The sequence below is a fragment of the Nicotiana tomentosiformis genome, chromosome 10 (genome assembly GCF_000390325.3).
Source record: "Nicotiana tomentosiformis chromosome 10, ASM39032v3, whole genome shotgun sequence".
NCBI classification, from domain to species: Eukaryota; Viridiplantae; Streptophyta; class Magnoliopsida; order Solanales; family Solanaceae; genus Nicotiana; species Nicotiana tomentosiformis.
The window spans coordinates 3,932,599-3,951,456 of record NC_090821.1 but is presented as its reverse complement, the minus strand read 5'-3'; the positions used below and the strand labels follow the sequence as shown (position 1 = coordinate 3,951,456).

General features: G+C 40.3%; 1 protein-coding gene across 1 annotated transcript; it reads left to right on the top strand.

The window, feature by feature from the left end:
- Positions 1 to 17,034: 17,034 nt before the first annotated feature.
- LOC138899665 (uncharacterized) lies at positions 17,035 to 17,523 on the top strand. The gene has a single exon (XM_070186345.1). The coding sequence runs from the start codon at positions 17,035 to 17,037 to the stop codon at positions 17,521 to 17,523; it is 489 nt and encodes a 162-aa protein (XP_070042446.1).
- Positions 17,524 to 18,858: the final 1,335 nt, after the last annotated feature.

Here is an 18,858-nt window from a genome sequence, read left to right as displayed (position 1 = left end):
TTAAAATTGATGCATAGAAAAAAGATGTTTAAACTTTAAAAAACGAAGGATTAAGTACGTCTTAAATACGTGTCACTCAACTTCCACTATAAGTTGTAGTTTATTACAGATTATTTATGTTTCTTAATTTAGTTTGACTCAAGAGATAAAAGAAATAAAAGATCTAGAATCCAACCAATAATGCAACTTTATATTTCTCACATCATAGATATATAGTTGTTTGTTATATTATTTTTCCTTCTATGGATTTGAACTACTTATTCCAATAATACTATTATCTCCACATTAGTGGGGCATGTCTTCCATTTCTAGATTGAATCGTCTAGTAGCCAATAAGCCTCACCAACCTATCACACAAAAAGAAGAGAAAAGTAATCTTTGTGTTTTCCTCTCAAAGAAATCATCTATGTTGTTTTAATACCAAAAGTGCTACTTTTCCTTTATATAAATAAGAAACAAAAACGTTTGGAACACTTTTGTTAACTAATACTGTAGTTAAAAACATACTATCAATAATGGTTGTTTACTCGTGACTCATAAGTTACGGGTTCGAGTTGTTGACTACTTACATTATATTCTTAGGATCTGGTCTTTTTCTGGACCCTGCGTGAATATAAAATATTTTGTGTATCGGGCTACCGGTTGTGGTAGAATGGATAGGTTCCCTTCATTAATTAGAGATTTGAGTTCGAACATCGAGAATGAAATAAATTTTGGTAGGAAGCGCTTCCCCTTTTAATGAATCTTAATTAGGCTGACATAAGTTGAGATTCATCATGCCCCAAAGCAGACATTGACATTGAGCGGTAAAACCAAAAAAAATAATACTTACTCTCTGGTCCAGTTTAATTGATTTTTGGTTGACACATATTAAGAAATTCACCTTTCAGCATTGATTAACAGTGAAATTGACCGTATTAACCTTAATTTGTTAATTGAAAATACAACAAATACTCCTAAGCGCTTTACTCCAAGGACAACTTAAAAAAAAAAAGTTAATTCTTTCTTGTAATTTTAAAAATATTATGAACCACAAAAAATTACTAAAAAATCAATTAAACTAGACCGGAGGGAGTAACACGCTACATTGCCAATGACAAAAATAGTAAAGAACCAACCCTCTTCATTAAGGCAACAAAAGATTGCAGGTAAAAGTAACATCAGAAATTTAACTTTAACTACTTTAGTAATATTCCACGTCTGCTAATAGACAAAATTAGTAAGCGCGCAACTCCATCCAGATTCATTAGCCTTTTTCTATGGTTAGGTAAATTATAACGTTAATCATGGTTTAGACTATAATTTACAGGTCTAACGAATTTTTATCCTCTTCCTTTTGTCTGCTGCTTTTACAAGGTTGACCTGCTCTTTTTATATGATTTGTCTAATTAATTACTGTATAAATGAATGAGATTAGAATTAATGTACCTTATGGGTTTAACTAATCCTATATTATGCAGGATTCAAACCTCACCATAAGCAATTTCCTCCTTTTTCTTCTTTCCCTTTCCTTATTCGTAATAAAACTAGTTTCAAAATCATATTACAAGTTTAAGCAATTCCATTGTGCAAAACATGGTAAGTTCTAAACCGATAACAGATTAAATAATGTCGCAGTAGGTAGCAGACCATTGCAAAATAACAATATTATGATTTTTTTTTGTCTCCGTGTCCAATTCCCGCATTGAGGTCTTGACCAATTCGAATCCATGCAGCGTAAGGCCCATTAAAGGAGAAAGCGCTATCTAACATGATTTTTCCATGCTCAGAGCTCGAACCCGATCGAGACCTCTGATTAAAGGTACAACAATTCTATCCATTCCACCACAACCCTTCTTTATTGTAACAATTTTATGATTAATCTATACAAGATTAATTATAAGTCGATACCAACTAATTTTGTGAGAAGTAATTCGATTATGTAAATATTTGAAGTGCAAAAGTTTAGATTCTATAGTGATGAGAGTGGCCCGTTTTACAAAGATTGAAATAACCAACATGTGATCAATACTTCTCAAACCCCCTGTAAAAGGAAATAAAACTTCAAGAAGGAATAAAACAAGAAGTTTGTGTTTTGTGCACTGGTAATAAAAATTATTTTACAGTAACTTATAATAACATGTAATTCATGATCTCCCGTTCACATAAAGCAAACCTAAAATGTAATCTGATAAATAAAGGCAATAATCTACTATGATTAAATTTCAGTGATAGTATCAAGAATTTAATTAACGATTGTATAAAAACGTAAGAGAAAAAGTGAAGAAAGAGAGTGAGACAATGATGTAACATAATGGAAAGCCAGAGCTAAAAATGTTGTATTTGTGATTATTACCCGGACTGTATGTTGAGAAAAATTTTGTCCTTAACGAAATATAGATGTTACCTATAAGGAGTAGAATATAAAGGCTACTTTTGCAAACCATGCATTTCCAGTTGCTTGAAGTCAAAGATTATTTTTAGCCCAAAGTCAAAATTATTTATATTTAATAACCAGAAAATTATATAAAATTAATATATTTTTGTATACGTATACAAAATTGAAAAATTATTAAAGTGAGTACGGATATCCAAGAGATGCATAAGGGGTCCACATATTTATGGAAGGGAAAAGGGGTTGATGCATGTGATGTTGGGAAGTTGAACTTACAAACTATTTAAGGCAAGGATATATCAAATAATGAGCCCATTGATAGAGAGATGCAATAATTGTATTGTTATAGTCAAATATCTCTATAATATCGTTATTTGTTTCAATATTTTTTGGTTGCTATAACGAAATGCTATTATAGAGAACAAATAATATAAGATAATATGAAAATTCATTCCAAAATAGACTTGGCCATTATAGTGAAGTATTGTTACAAGAAATGACTATTATAGAAAGGTTTGACAATAGTAGTAGTAAGTTGTACCAGCACCAGTGGACATCCTGGTACACTAAACTTCTGCTATATACGGGTTGCGGGGAATGACCTGACCAAAAAGGGTCTATCGTACTCAACATGACTAAATGTGGAAAAAATAAATATCTCATAGAAGCTTCTAATGTCTCTACCTAACACATTTGAAAGAAAAAAATAGATGGGAAGAAAGAAAAAGGTTGAAAAGTTGGCCCTTTTCGTTGTGCGAATGGCCACTCCTTTGCTTTTCTTTCCTTTTTCTTAGAGGAATAAATATGAATATGATATTATGTGATACGTCTTTTTGATTGGATAAGTTACACATGCTTCAGATTGCGTTTTGAAAGGGTTGTCTCCATTTTTTCTCATGTGGAACATTTCATCTGATTGTTGATTAATTAATGGACGGATTTAAGTTACCTAATATGCTTTGAAGAAACCGTGACTATATATGTTATAAATATATAAGAAGACCGTGGAATTAAGTCTAAACCAAAATCCTAAAATTTCTGGAAGGTTTAACAAGTGGAGAAGTAGAAAATGACGTAACTAGAAAAGTTGATGTCACGTGAGCAAGAAGTCATGAGTTCGAGCCGTGAAAACAATCTCTTACAGAAATGTAAGGTAAGGTTGCGTACAATAGACCCTTATGATCCGGTTCTTCTCCAAATCCTGCCCATAGTGAAAGTTTTGTGTCGGGCTGCCAAAAAAGTAGTAGAAAATGGGGAATGAGTATTTTACTCATTGAGGAGAAGTATGATGACATGGTTGAGATTATCTATGTTTAAGTAAATGTTTCGAGTTCGAGCCGTATGAATTGTCACATTCTCATCTTTCTAACCTAAATCCAAATTAATTGAGCCAATAGATTATTTTTATTTCATACTTAATTAGCCGAAAAAAGGAAAAAAGGTTTGGACGGTATAACAAATGTATAGTCAAACAAACCAAAAGAACTCAAGTCTATTCAGTAGAAATTTTAATTCAGTGCAAGTCAACTTAACACTGTTTTTGGTGTATGTTAGGTTTAAAAAGTAAGAGTTGCTGCTTGACTGCTTCTATAAATAAGTAATCACAAGATGTTATTAGCTAATTTATATGACACATATTTAACATATATATATATATATATATATATATATATATATATATATATATATATATATATATATATATATATATATATATATATATATATATAAAATCAACATAATTTAAAATGAGACTGAAGCAGAACAAAATTAAAGTAGTGTAGAAAATCCAAAAGCTACTAAACAATTATGTATAAGATGAAGGATTTAAGTTATATACACTAATATTGTAAAACTTTTTTTTTTTTTTTTTTTTATATTATCAGAAAATTTTAACCTACAATAACAATTTAGTTATTTTTTTTACTAGATTATCAATTAATACTTATCAAGAATTTTTACTTGTAATTATTTAATAAGTAGCTTTATTGTGATAGACAATTAAAAGAGTAAATTTATGGGTGGTCAACCAACTTTGTGTTCATTACACATAAGTTACTATTCTTTTTTTTTTTGTTATACAAAAATTATTTACTTTTTTCTGATTATCACAAAACTCCCACATGAAAAGATACGTGACAACCCTAATTAGTGCTTTTTTGTATAAATTACGGTGTCGATTTCTCAAAGTTTTTGTATATAACTTAAATATGCGATAACTACATTAGAAGTGCTATATTTAATCATAATCTTCTACCCAAAAAAAAATAATTAAAATGTTCAAAAAAAACCGTAACAAACAAACAAAATCCCACACAATTTTGGTAGTGAAAAGAAATGTAAGTTTGGGGTCTTTGGGCCCCAGGGAAAGGGGAATGGCAGGTTAGTTAGATCACAAGTAGGGTAATAATTGTTAGGTTGGTGGATTTATGGATAGTTGTTAGCTAATTCACGCATTTTATACACTTAAAAAAACACTATTAGATTACTTTTAAAACAACTGAAGGTAGCTAAAACTTTATTACACTATAAGTAAAATATAAGATATATCTTTGTATATTATTGTAAGGTACTTTTATTATTACAACGGTAATAGACGCCACTAGACGGGATATATACAATAAGGGTCATTGTAGAATACTAAATATTTTATCCTTTAACTTATAAAGGTCTTGGATTAAAGTCTTGATATGACTTTATCTTTATTAGGGAATATTTTACTTAAAATGTAAGATTTTTCTGGAATTTAATAGAGCACCGAATACGGAATACTAGATGAGAAAAGAAAAATACAATAGACAGATAGGTTACCAACCTCTTGTCATCTTCTTTTCTTCTCATCCTCTCACTGCTTATCCAGTTGCCCCCAACTCCTCAACCCCACATACAGACACACGACAATAATTAAATCTCATCCAAAAAAGAAAAAGAATCAAAGAATCTAAATTTAGAAAAGGAAAAAAGTAATGAACAGAAAATGGTCTAAGTGAGCACTTTAAAATTCTTCATGTCACATGAAACGACCAGCATATGTACATTATAAATATTATTGTTAAGATAAGGACCAAGCCAAACCTTATATTATTATGATCAAGGTTTACAAAAAAGAATATTTAAAAAAAGAGAGAGAAAGAGATAGAGAAAATGTTTACCCTAAAAAATGGATAACAATTAAATTTGTAAGTGATTTTAAGGATACATGGGTTAATTCAATACAAATGATAAATTGCGTTAGATTAAATAGATAAGAGACGTAATAAATTATCAAATCAATCAAGAGGAGTGATCCCGAACTTAATAACATCTTAATGAAATGCTTGCCTTTGATCCCAGGCTCACATTATTGATTAATTGATGAACAAAAGTAAGAATTTTGAATAACAGAGAAAATAAGAATATATTGTCTTGATATGCGTGTTACAGTGTACCTAATGAATAATCAGACCCCATTTATATAGTAGGGGAGTTTTACCCTAAGTGTAATTCCACAAAAGGTAAAAATCTTTCGTTTAACTAATCACCAGTTTTCTGCCGATACGTGCCGAGATTCACGCCGTGACATCTGGCTGGTCACGGATATCACAGCCTTTTGTTGGTCATGCTCGATTATCTAGTAATGCCCTCCGAGATTTTTCAGATTCGAACCGATCCTAGGGGTCGTGGCCTCGATACTCCCGAGAGCAGACGTTTTGCCCGGACCCCGGCTCGAGGGGCTCCTTGCCTCGATTCCGGTCCCTTATAGTCACGTCTCTTCCTCCGTTTACTTCATCGAAAATCGAAGCGTCTCATGGGCTCGGTTTCACCCGTACACAGATAGTTCCCTCGTTTCTCGAAGAGTAAGTTTACGAAAATGACGAGAAATGATATGTGCACTTCGATTCCTTCTTCAATACGCCGTGACAAAAAAGACAAAGAATCCGAAAAGTCCCGTCACTCGCGTCATTATGACTTTAAATGCGTGTCAGCCATCGGCGGGTCGTTCCCTCATTCGTTCACTTTTTACCTTTTGATCAAGTTTCTACCTTCGAGTCTTCAGGATATCACTGCCCTTCTTCATACTCTAACATTTTTACCCATGTTCTTTGAGATTCCTCGGTAAATTGCAAGTTTCTACTTATTTTCTATCCAAACCAGCGCACTTGACTTTCTCACTAAAGCTTTTACCTTTCATTTCCCAACCTTTCTTCATATTTTTCAAACTTTTTCCAGATATCAATGGCTAAAACTTCCAAAACTGTTTCCCCAAAAGTTTCTTCCTCTTCTTTACAACCGATCGCCGAAGTCGAAGAGACTACTCCCGATGTGGTCGTACTCGAGAGAACCGCTCTGGGCGCAGCTACCGATGAACTGGCTCCCAAGCCTCCCTTGAAAATGTTCGTCCCCGGGGGGTGCTCAATCGCAGATGATTTTAAGGTCGAAAAGCCCTCGTCGGTGCAGGGCTGGTGTGAGGCGGTATCTAGGTACATATGCTCCATCACCAAAGAGGTCCTTCCTGCGGTTCGAAAGGACTATGGCTGGGCGGATAAGGACATAGTAATCCCCGGGCCCGAGGATGACATTACTACTCATGTGGAGGTGTATCTGAGTGTTTACACTTATCCCTTCACATTGGGCCCGGTGGACCCGGTTATTCTAGACTTTTGTAAGAGGTATGAAGTATGCCTCGGTCAGATTCACCCGTCGATGTGGAGGATTGTAATCCTTATTAGATACTTTGTGAACAAAATCGACTCTTGTCGGTTCACCATCGATCATCTACTCCGTCTGTATAATCCTCGAATCTTCTGAAGGGGACTGATAAAGCTCGTACGCCGGGCTAGCAAAGCCTCATTCTCAAGCATCGATGAGGACCAGGATTGGGGCTGGCAAGGACACTTTGTCCGGGTGAGGATTGCAGACTTGATCGTTGCCGAGTTTAGGCCATTCCCCGAGAAGTGGAATGTATCACGTAAGCATAATTTTCCTTTAAATATCGATTTTACATTCATCTCCTTTTTCCTCACCAGTATTTATGGTGGTGCAGCTGTTGCTTGTGTCCCAAACGCCATTCCTCGACTCAAGGAGTATCTCCAGGGCATTTGTTTGGAGATGCCTTATTCTGAGCGCACATGGCGCGAACTCTCGAAGAGCCGTTGGGAGACATGTTCTCACGGTAAGAACTCTTTCCCGAATAAGTAACATTAGCCCCCTTTTCAGCACCATATTCTCATTCCCTTTCTTTTCTTTTCGCAGGATTGCCTAAGACCATTGAGCTTAAGCCTTTAGTAGGGGACAAGGACCTATCCGTTGACCCCTCTGCTTTAGGGCAGCTCGGGGCCGTAGCAGGAGAGAAGAAAAAAAGGAAGGCTCCGAGTTCCCCGAGCTTAGAGAAGAAGAAGGCTGGCCCATAAGCCAAAGGAGAGTTCTAGCTCCCAAGCACCCAACTCGGGCTCGCTTTTCCGGTTCAGGGACGAGCCCAAGGAAGGTGATATTTTTGTGGCCTGTAAGTCGACCTTCCCCGAAGAGCGGGCGGCAGCCGAGGGGGAAATAACAAAGGCTGATCCCCTTCATGTTCGGGAAACCGATGTAGAGATGAGTGTTGAGACCTCTCAAGACACCTGCTCTGGTCTGCCTGGTGTCATAGATATTTCGGGGTCGCCTTCATTCACCGAATCGACGTTTGACGAAGCCCGAGCGTTGAAGGAGCGATCCAACGAAGGGGCCCATGGAGCATACAATCCCCTTCGTTCTTTTTTCGAAGGTGTGGATTCGACCACTCTGGAAGACTTCTCCGGGTTGGGTGACTTGGAGGTGCCGAGGAAAGACCCATCTTCAGAGGTAGGCGGGCTGAAATCGAGTCCAAAATTAATCAACTAGTTCCCTGCCTCGAGCATGGATTCCGGCCGTAAGAGGTCAATAATCATCACCGTCCCGAAGGATGCCCGAGTTCTTTCTACCCCTGTTGGAGTGGCGAGCTACCTCCGGTGCCTGGTAATCAAAGAAGATCAGGCAAAAATGAACGAGGTGGATGTGACGTGCTTTTTCAATGAAGACCAGCAGGCGCTGAACCGGGTAAGGCATCATTACGTTCTTCCATCTTATGACTTAGTTTTTTGATATTTCTCACGTCTTCTTTCTTTTAATTTTTTGGCAGGCCTCGGTACTCCATCATGAAAGTTTTCTCCGGTACCGGGCTGAGGCTAATCAGCTCGAGGCCGAGGCTAGGGAACTCGCCGAGAAGAGGAACACGTATAAGCTTCTCAGTGAGCAACACGAAGAAGCTTTCAAGAGTATCCGGGTCGAGTTGGGTGCGACTCAGAAGGAGTATGCCGACCTGGTAGAACAAGTAAAGATTTTTTTAAGTTAGCGATGATGGCTTAGCCATGGTGACTAACGATTAAACCTCATATGTCCAGCAGAAGGTTGACCGTATCGACCGGCTCCAAGCTGAAATGAACGATGTCCAGGCCATGGCCGATGTCTGGAAGGAAAAAATGGACAGACTAGTTTTGGAAAAAGGAGACCGCCTGAGAGCAGCTGGCATCGGTAGAGGTCCAACTCTAAGTGGAGAAAGAGAAAGCCGATGCACAGGCTCGACAAAATGAGGACCTCCAAGCTCAACTAGGCTCGGCTATTGCCGAATGGGATGCCCTTGTCAAGGAGCTTGAAATAGCAAGGTCCAAGTTGGCGACAACCAAGGCCGACACTGAAGAGATGGTGGCCTAGTATAGGGCTGATATTGGGGCAGCCGAGGCCCGTCTGAAAGTCACTGTTGAGTACGTGAAGCGGTTGTCTCGAAGGGAGACCCTCCAGGAGATCCATGCCCGAGGTTTCGATCTGTCAGCCGAGATCAAAAAGGCTCGAGGTCAAGGCCAAGAAACTAGCGGAGCTCGAGGATGAAGAAGGCTCTGAGGGCTTCGGCTAACCCGAGGATGGAGAAGACCCTGACGGCTCTGGTGACGAGGCGAGTTCTAGTGAAGATCAGACGTATGTGCCTTAGGATTATTTGTCTGCATTTTTTACTTTTATTTTGTTGAGGCCGTTTTCATTGGCCTTTGTAAGGACATTTTGGAATGTATGTATACAAGGTTCTTTTTCCTCTTGGCAATTTTAAAGTCTATTACCTTCAACATTCTTTTTACAATTGCAAAGATTTCAAATGCCTTAGCATGGAATAAAACGTAGTAATAAGTTGTTGTTTGGAGGTCCAAACAAGACTTGTTTTCGATGTAAGTTTAATTTGAAAGTTGTGGGAACTTGCTATGACATGAAGCTTTCCCCAAAGTGTTTGTTTAGATTATTTTAGACTATAATTTTGTCGAGGGTAACCTTTGAATCAGTTTGGAATTTTGAAGGCCTTATGTTTTGATTACCGGCTTCGGACGTCTTCAAGCCATTTTTAGGGTGGCCGTAGCCTTTTAAGTTCAGGCCCTGCCTAATAGGCTTTGTACCTCCGGGCTTCGATAGCCCGAGCCATCCGAGCTTGCCTTGGACGACAGTCCCTGAGCGGGGGTGGCCGTAACCTTTTAAGTTTAGGTATTGCCTAATAGGCCTTTGTGCCTCCGGGCTTCGATAGCCCGAGCCGTCCAGGTTTGTCTTAGATGACAATCAACAAGTGGGGGTAATCTATTGGACCCAGATAGAGGCGGCCCAAGGGCTCGATATCCTTAAGGAACAGAATGTAATAGTCTTAAGGGAAAAAATATGTATATGCAAGGTAGAAACTTTCTTTCATTCTTATGCGTAATATACAAGATTGTTAGTGTGTACAAGCTTCGTGTTATGGCTTAGGTGGTCTACGCGGGTACGGTTTATTTGACCATTTGGCCATTATAATAAATCCTATCCACCGAGCCTAGACTGTTCAAGCACAAAGTTTCCTTCCTTGCTAAAAATCATTACCCGAGGGTGATGACCCCCAGTATCCGAGGTCGATCGTCGAGAGGGCTCGGATACTGCTCTAGTTCATAACTGGTTGTGGATTCTAAGTTAGCACAATCCACTATTTCCTCGTTAAAAATCTTGTCGGAAAACCCATTTGAGACAAAACCGGTTCAAGAGAAAAAGAGTGCAATGCGTGATTTCAAGCCTAAAAACTACATCATCATTTGTCTATTGCCTGTAAGTGTTAGTCCAATTTGCAATATATTTAAAACAAAAAGAATGGGGTTGTACCTCAACAGTAGTATCATTTTAAGTGGGTTACGTTCCAGTTGTTCGGTAGTTGCTCATCGTTCCCTGCTTCGAGTTTGTACGAACCTTTACCGGTAATCTCGATAATTCGATATGGGCCTTCCCAATTCGGTCCCAGCTTCCCTTCGTTCGTGTTCTGGGTATTTAGTGTCACCTTTCTTAATACCAAGTCCCTGATATTAAAGTATCATAGGTTGGCTCTTTGGTTATAATACCTTTCGATCCATTGTTTCTGGGCGGCCAACCGAACGAGGGCGGCCTCGCGCCTCTCATCTAATAGTTCTAGGCTCGTGCTCATGTCCTCACCGTTTGACTCTTCGGTCATATATCGGATCCTAAAACTCGATTCTCCTACCTCGACCAGTATGCACCGTAGACCAACAAAAAAGGGGTGGCCCCGGTACTAGACTTTGAGGTCGTACGGTATGCCCACAGGACTTCGGGCAAAATTTCCTTCCATTTTCCTTTGGCGTCAGTCAATATCTTCTTAAGGTTTTGGAGTATGGTCTTGTTTGTAGACTCCGCCTGCTCGTTCCCACTAGGGTGATAGGGTATTGACATGATCCTTTTGATCTTATGGTCCTCGAAAAATTTGCATATCTTACTGTCGAAGAACTGCTTCCCGTTGTCACATACGATCTCGGCCGACATTCCGAACCGACATATTATGTGGTCCCAAATAAACTCAATGACTTCTTTTTCTCTGACTTTCTCAAATGCCTGAGCTTCAACCTATTTAGAAAAAATAGTCAGTCATAAATAATATAAATTGAGCCTTATCGGGTGCCCATGGCAGGGGACCAACGATGTCCATTCCCCATTTCATGAATGGCCAAGGTGACAAGACCGAATGCTGTAGCTTCCCGGACTGATGGATCATTGGTGCGTGCCTCTAACAACCGTCGCATTTCCATACGAACTCATTCGCATCTTTCTCCATGTCGATCCAGTAATAGCCGGCTCTGATTATCTTACGAACCAATGATTCGGCCCCCGAATCATTCCCGCAGGTGCCTTCGTGAACTTTCCTCAAAACGTATTCGGTGTCCCCCAGTCCCAGACATATGGAGAGTGAGCCATTGAACGTTCTTTTGAACATGGTGTTATCCTTGGTTTCGTGGGCAGAGCTCTCGATTCTTTAGGATCCGAGGGCAGCTTCTCGGTCTTCAGATAATCTATATACTTGTTTCTCCAGTCCCAAGTTAAGCTTGTCGAGTTTATCTCGACGTGGCCTTCTTCCACTACCAATTTCATGAGTTGTACAACCATTACCGAGCTGAATTCATCGTAATCAACTGACGATCCCAAGTTAGCTAGAGCATTGGCTTCGCTGTTTTGACCCCGGGGTACATGTTGCAGGGTCCACTCCTTGAATCGATGTAGTGTTACCTGTAGTTTATCCAGGTCTCTTCGCATTCGTTCCTCTTTCACTTCGAATGTCTCATTGACTTAATTCACCATAAGAGCTTCAATCACCTCGTCCCCCAGACTTTTATCCAGTTCGAGACTTGCAATCATGATCTTATACTCGGCCTCATTGTTAGTCAATTTCACAGTTCAAATAGATTGCCTAACTATGTTACTCGTGGGCGGCTTCAACACGATGCCGAGTGCGGACCCCTTTGCATTCGAAGCACCATCCATAAAGAGGGTACAGATCCCCGAGGAGGTCCTTGAGGTTAACAACAATTCCTTTTTGACTTCGGGTATAAAGGCCGGCATGAAATCAGCCACGAAGTTTGCCAAAATTTGAGATTTGATTGTGGTTCGAGGTCGATATTCGATATCGTACCCACTAATTTCCACAGCCCATTTGGCCAATTATCCCGAGAGCTCGGGTTTGTGCATTATGTTCCTCAATGGATAAGTAGTCACGACACATATGGGATGGCATTGAAAATATGGCCTTAACTTCCTGGAGGCGCTTAGCAAAACGAGCACCAATTTCTCTAGGTGAGGATTCCTCGTTTCGGCCTCGCCTAGAGTCCTGCTAACATAATATATAGGGAATTGTGTACCTTATTCTTTCCAGACTAAGACTTCACTTATCGCTATCTCGGATACTGCTAAGTACAAGTACAAATGCTCGTCTGCTTTCGGAGTATGAAGTAAAGGCGGACTCGAAAGTTACCGTTTGAGTTCTTCCAAAGCTTGTTGGCACTCCCGGGTGCACGAGAAGTTATTCTTCTTCTTCTTCATTAACGAGAAGAACTGATGGCTCTTATCGTAGGACCATGAAATGAATCGACCCAAGGCGGCTATGCGCCCGGTTAGTATTTGAATGGACTTGACATTGTCTACCACGGTGATGTATTCTATGGCCTTGATCTTGTCGGGATTGATCTTGATTCCCCGGTTGGACACCATGAATCCAAGGAACTTCCCGGACTCGAGTCCGAATGTGCATTTCTCTGGGTTCAGCTTCATGTTGTATTTCTTCAGTATGTTGAAGGTTTCCTGCAAATGTTTCAAATGGTCCTCTGCTCGCTGGGACTTAACTAACATGCCGTCAATGTATACCTCCATTGATTTTCCTATTTGCTCTTCGAACATCCGATTTACTAGGCGTTGGTAAGTGGCACCGACATTTTTTAGTCCGAATGGCATTACGTTATAACAATAGGTGCCGTATTTAGTAATGAAGGAAGTCTTTTCCTGGTCGCCCGGATCCATCCGGATCTGGTTATACTCTGAATAGGCGTTGATAAGTAGGAATTTTAGCCTATTAATTGCTCTCTTTCACTTGTGTTTTGGGCCAAATATGCGTGAAGGTATTCCCGGAAACTAACTTAATATGCTTGCTTTCAGGGATTGTTCAAAATGAGACAAATGAGCCATAATCAACTCATAAAAGGAGTCAAAACCTGAACAAAAACAAAAACTGGGCCAAGTGTTGTGGAACGCGGACCGCGACAAATAAGTGCGGCCGCAAAAGTATCAACGCGGGCGCGACCATTATTTCAAGGTCCGCAATATGAATAATCAGAGATATGGTTTTTTTATTTTTTGGCACAAACATGAACGCGGACCTCGACAAGAAGATGCATCCGCGAAAGTACCAGCATGAGCGCGATGGGAATTCTGCGGACCGCGGTTGCTAAGGTTCAGAGAGTGCTTAATTCAAGCAAAAATGAGAAGGGCGGTCCACGTCAAAGTTACGTGGCCGTGAAAGTCTCTCACGTGGATGTGGTAGAAATTACGCGGTCCGTGAAACAAGGTTCAACCCAGGTCCAGGTGTGAAGAAATGCGGACCGCGAAAGCAAGTGTGCGGCCGCGGTCAGAATTATGCGGCCGCGAAACTTTCGCAGGGGTATTTTTGTCCGAAAATTTCATCTTAGTATAAATAGATCTTTTTGTTAATTTTAGGGGATGTTATGTTTTTGCTGAGTACGTGAGACGGCTAGGTTTTCCCTTTTGGGAAATTTTGTACAAGATTTACCTTATAACATTAGATTTTCATCTTTTAATTTAGTATTATGGATTATATCTTCTCTTTATCTTTGATTTCTGCTATTATTATGAGTAGCTAGACCCATAGCTAGGGTTGTGGCCCAACCCTAGTGTGGGTATTTAATGGGTACTGAATTTTAGGGCTTGAATGTTTATGGGTTAGTGATATTTAGCCTAGTTCTTGGAAGAATTATAGAATTAGTGGTTGCAAACACTGATTCATGCCTTTATGACTTGGTCTCTTCTTGAGAAAGAGGGATTAAGTATGGGAAAACTAGGCTAACAAGGAATTGGGGTGAACTCAAGAAATTGATAGCCCTAATTAAAGGGTTAAACCTAGAGATAGTAATACCCGACTTGAGCTAATATCACATGACCTGCATGAATACCCAGTTGGACTTGAGAAAGCCAAATTGGGCAAAATCACTCAAACTATCGAGAGATATAGAGTGAGTACTTGGGTGTGATAGCTATATTACGATCCCAAATTAATCAAGCTTGTCCTAGATTCTTGCCACCCTTTAGATGTGCACCTAGGCGAAAGTCACTACCCTAGTCCTTTTAAATACTTTAAAACCAACATCAAAAAAATATTGTACTTAGCTTTAATCATTGCATACAATAGAATAAAATTAGAAGTAGAATCAACACCATCATGTTTGGAAGTGCAATTAGGAACAAAACACGCATCTAGACTTAGATATAAGCCTAATTCCAAATCAATTAACTCCCTGTGGAAATCGATCCCGGGCTTGTTGGGTAAAACTGCATCGACCATCCTCGCTACTCAATAGTGGTGTAAGTTTGGACCCGATCAATTTTTGGCGCCGTTGCCAGGGAGTTAGATGGTCTTAGCTATATATCTAACTATTTGTGTGTTTTATTTTTCTTTCCTTCCATTTTTCTAATTTTTGTGTGTCAATTACTTTTAGGTACCAAATGGCTCTTAACGAGGTCCTCAAACATATTCCTAAGGGGGAGGAGGTAGATGAAAATTAAGTGGATGAGGTTCATATTGAACCTCAAGTACAAAGAAGAGGACGCCCGCCTCATGACAACGTTCCAAACCCTCCCCCACTTCCTCAAAGGGCAGCACACCGGGTGTTGCCCAATGAAGGCTACGCAAGTGCAATTGTCCCGCCCCAAATTCGGGCGGGAAATTTTCAAATAACCAATGTCATGCTTACTCTATTAGAACAAAGGGGTTTCTTCACTGGAGATCCACATCAGAACACATATATGCATCTTAAAGGTTTTGTAGACACATGCTGGGGGAGCAAGCAGACGACTGTATCTGAGGACGCTTTGAGGTTAAGGCTTTTCCCTTTCTCACTTAGAAGGAAGGCTTTAGATTGGCTTGAGAGGCTACCCAACCATTCCATCTCCACTTGGGATGAGTTGGCCGAGAATTTCATAGCGAAGTTTTTTTCTCCGGGACATATGGCAACATTGAGAGATGAAATCCTTGCTTTTAAACAAGAGCCAAATGAATAGTTACATGAGATTTGGGAACGGTACCGGACAATGGTCAAAGAGTGCCCCAATAACGATATGACTGAAGCAATGATCCAGCAAACCTTTTATAGGGATATCAACACAACTAACCAGTATGTGGTAAATCAGCTCGCAGGGGGTAACTTCATGAACACGCCATATTTAGAAGCATGTGAAATATTAGATGAGATGGCGGACACCTCTTCAGCTTGGCAAAGTCGAGCCAACATTCCCTAGTGTGACCCTAATGGTATCCACCTTCACAAGGAACTACATGACCACGGACAAGCCATAGCAGAGTTGACAACTACCATGAATCAGTTAGCCAAGGCACAACTTCAGCTGGTTCAGGGGCCAAAGCAAGTAAATGCCATGGAATGAGTGAATGTAATGGTTAACAAGAGGAGACAAAGAGGTCAATAAGTTCAACACAATCAGGATCAATTTGAGCAAAGTGGTAGTGGGTACAACCAAGATGACTCTTATGACAATCAAAGTGAAGAGGTTCAATATGTGAACAATTACCTAGGTCAACGGAGCAATGCTCCAAATTAACAACACTGGAGATCACAGGGAAACAATCAAAATTGGGGCAACCAAGTCCAAGGGAATTGGAATAGTGGCAACAACAACAATCCGAACAATTGGGGGTACAACAATCAAATTTGGGGGAATCAAGGTAATAACCAAGGCAATTGGGGTGTAAACAATAATAGTAATTGGGGAGGCAATGAAAACCAAGGGGGTTGGAACAACAATAATCAAGGGAACTGTGGGTCGGGCCCTCAAAGACCCCCAATGTATCAACAACCCAACAACCCGCCTCCATATCCGTCACAAGGGAAAAGTTCTTCCAACAAAGAGATGGGATGGATAGAAAGTATGTTCAAGCAAATGATGGAAAGAAACACCGACTCTGGTGCCCAAATAGCCTCCCACAATACTTCTATCTGCAACTTGGAAGTACAAATGGGTCAAATTTCTCAAGCATTTAATACTCACCCTAAGGGGGCACTACCAAGTGATACGGTAGTAAACCCGAAGGGTGGGAACAATACAAGCCATGCTATGGCGGTGACCACAAGAAGCGGTAGAGGTGGAGATGCAAGTACCTCCAATCCAAGAAAGATTATGAATGATGATTTGGTTGTGCAAGAAGATGATGAGATCCAAGCCAATGATGAGAATGTGAATGATGAAGTGAGGATGGAAATTGATGACAACATGGAGGGGACACAAAATGATGTGAACCCGTCTAGGGAACACGTGATAGACATACCAAAAATGGTAGTGACCAAAGCCAAGGCCCCTTTTCCAAGGCCTCCTCCACCGCTCCTCAAAAGCTCGCAAAGTAAAACAACGAGAACCAATTCAAGAAATTCATTGATATGATGAAAAGTTTGTCCATAAATGTACCTTTGGTTGAAGCTCTAGAACAAATGCCGGGATATGCCAAGTTCATGAAGGACTTGGTAACAAAGAAGAGATCAATGAACTGTGAGACGATCAAAATGACACATCAAGTGAGTTCCATTGTGCATTCCATGGCTCCAAAGCTAGAAGATCCCAGTGCCTTTACAATTCCATGCACTATCGGTAGTGCCAATTTCGCCAAAGCCTTGTGCGATTTGGAAGCAAGCATTAATTTGATGACATATTCTGTGTTCAAGACATTGGGGATTGGGCAACAAAGACCTACTTCCATGAGGTTGCAAATGGTGGACCGAACAATGAAAAGGCCATTGGGGATAATTGATGATGTGCTAGTTCGGGTCGACAAGTTCATTCTTCCCGCAAATTTTATGATACTCGACTGTGAGGTTGACTATGAGGTGCCAATCATATTGGGAAGACATTTCCTAGCAACATGGAAGGCATTGGTTGATGTGGAAGCTGGGGATCTCACCTTCCGGGTGGGCGATGAAAAAGTTGTGTTCCACGTGTGCAAATCAATGAGGCAGCCTAATAGCAACGAAGTATGCTCTTTTATGGATCTTGTGACGGAGGTGATTGTTATGACACGAGTTCTATGATCAATATGGAAGACCCTCTGGAAGCTGTGTTGTTAAATAATGAGGATGATGAGAAGGCAGGCTTGATAGAATGTGCAAATGCCTTGCAAGGAATGGGATCCTACACTATGGACCCCGTAAACTTTCCTTGGACCTTGAGAACCGGAAGACTCCGCCAACAAAGCCCTCAATCGAGGAGCCACCAACATTGGATTTGAAGCCCTTGCCTTCACACCTCAAGTATGAGTTCTTACGCCCTTGTTCCACATTACCTATTATTCTTTCTTCGTGCTTAACTCACGTTCAGGTAGATTACACCCTTGCAATGCTTCAAAAAAGAAAGAAGGCAATAGGTTGGACATTGGCGGATATTCGGGGTATAAGCCCCGCCTTCTACATGCATAAAATCATATTGGAGGAAGATCCCAAACCCTCTGTGGAACATCAAAGGAGATTGAACGAGGCCATGCAAGAGGTAGCCAAGAAAGAGATCATCAAGTGGCTAGATGCAGGGGTTGTGTACCCCATTTTCTGATAGTTCATGGACTTCGCCAGTACAATATGTCCCAAAGAAGGAGGGCATGACTGTGATCACAAATGATAGAAATGAATTGATCCCCACAAGAACTATCACCGGTTGGAGGGTATGCATGGATTATAGAAAGCTGAACAATGTGACCCGCAAAGACCATTTTTCATTGCCATTTCTTGACCAAATATTGGATAGACTTGCCGGGCGTGCTTATTATTGCTTTTTGGATGGGTACTCCGGGTACAACTAGATTCTCATTGCACCTGAAGACCAAGAGAAAACCACCTTCACCTGTCCGTATGTCACATTTGCATTCTCACGGATGCCGTTTGGTTTGTGTAATGCACCGGCTACCTTTCAGCGGTGTATGATGGCAATATTTACGGATATAGTGGAGGACTCCCTCGAGGTGTTCATGGATGATTTCAATGTTGTGGGGGATTAATTTGAAGAATGTTTGGATATCTTGATAAAGTATTGGCCCGATGTGAGGAGACCAACTTAGTGCTTAATTAGGAGAAGTGCCACTTTATGGTCGAGGCGGGGATTGTCCTCGGCCATAAGATTTCCAAGAACGGCATTGAAGTGGACAAAGAAAAAATTGAAGTGATATCAAAACTCCCTCCTTCCATTTCCGTCAAGGGAGTGAGGAGCTTTCTTGGTCACGTAGGGTTTTACCGTAGGTTCATCAAGGATTTCTCAAAAGTGGTGAATCCCTTTTGCAAGTTTTTGGAAAAAGATGCCAAGTTTGTGTTCAATGATGATTGCATAAAAGATTTTGAGCTACTCATGTATAGGTTGACTACCACTCCCATCATTACCGT

What these genes read in the sequence shown, in the direction of transcription:
- LOC138899665 (XM_070186345.1), top strand. Translation starts at nt 17,035, where the DNA reads ATGGCTCCAAAGCTAGAAGATCCCAGTGCCTTTACAATTCCATGCACT.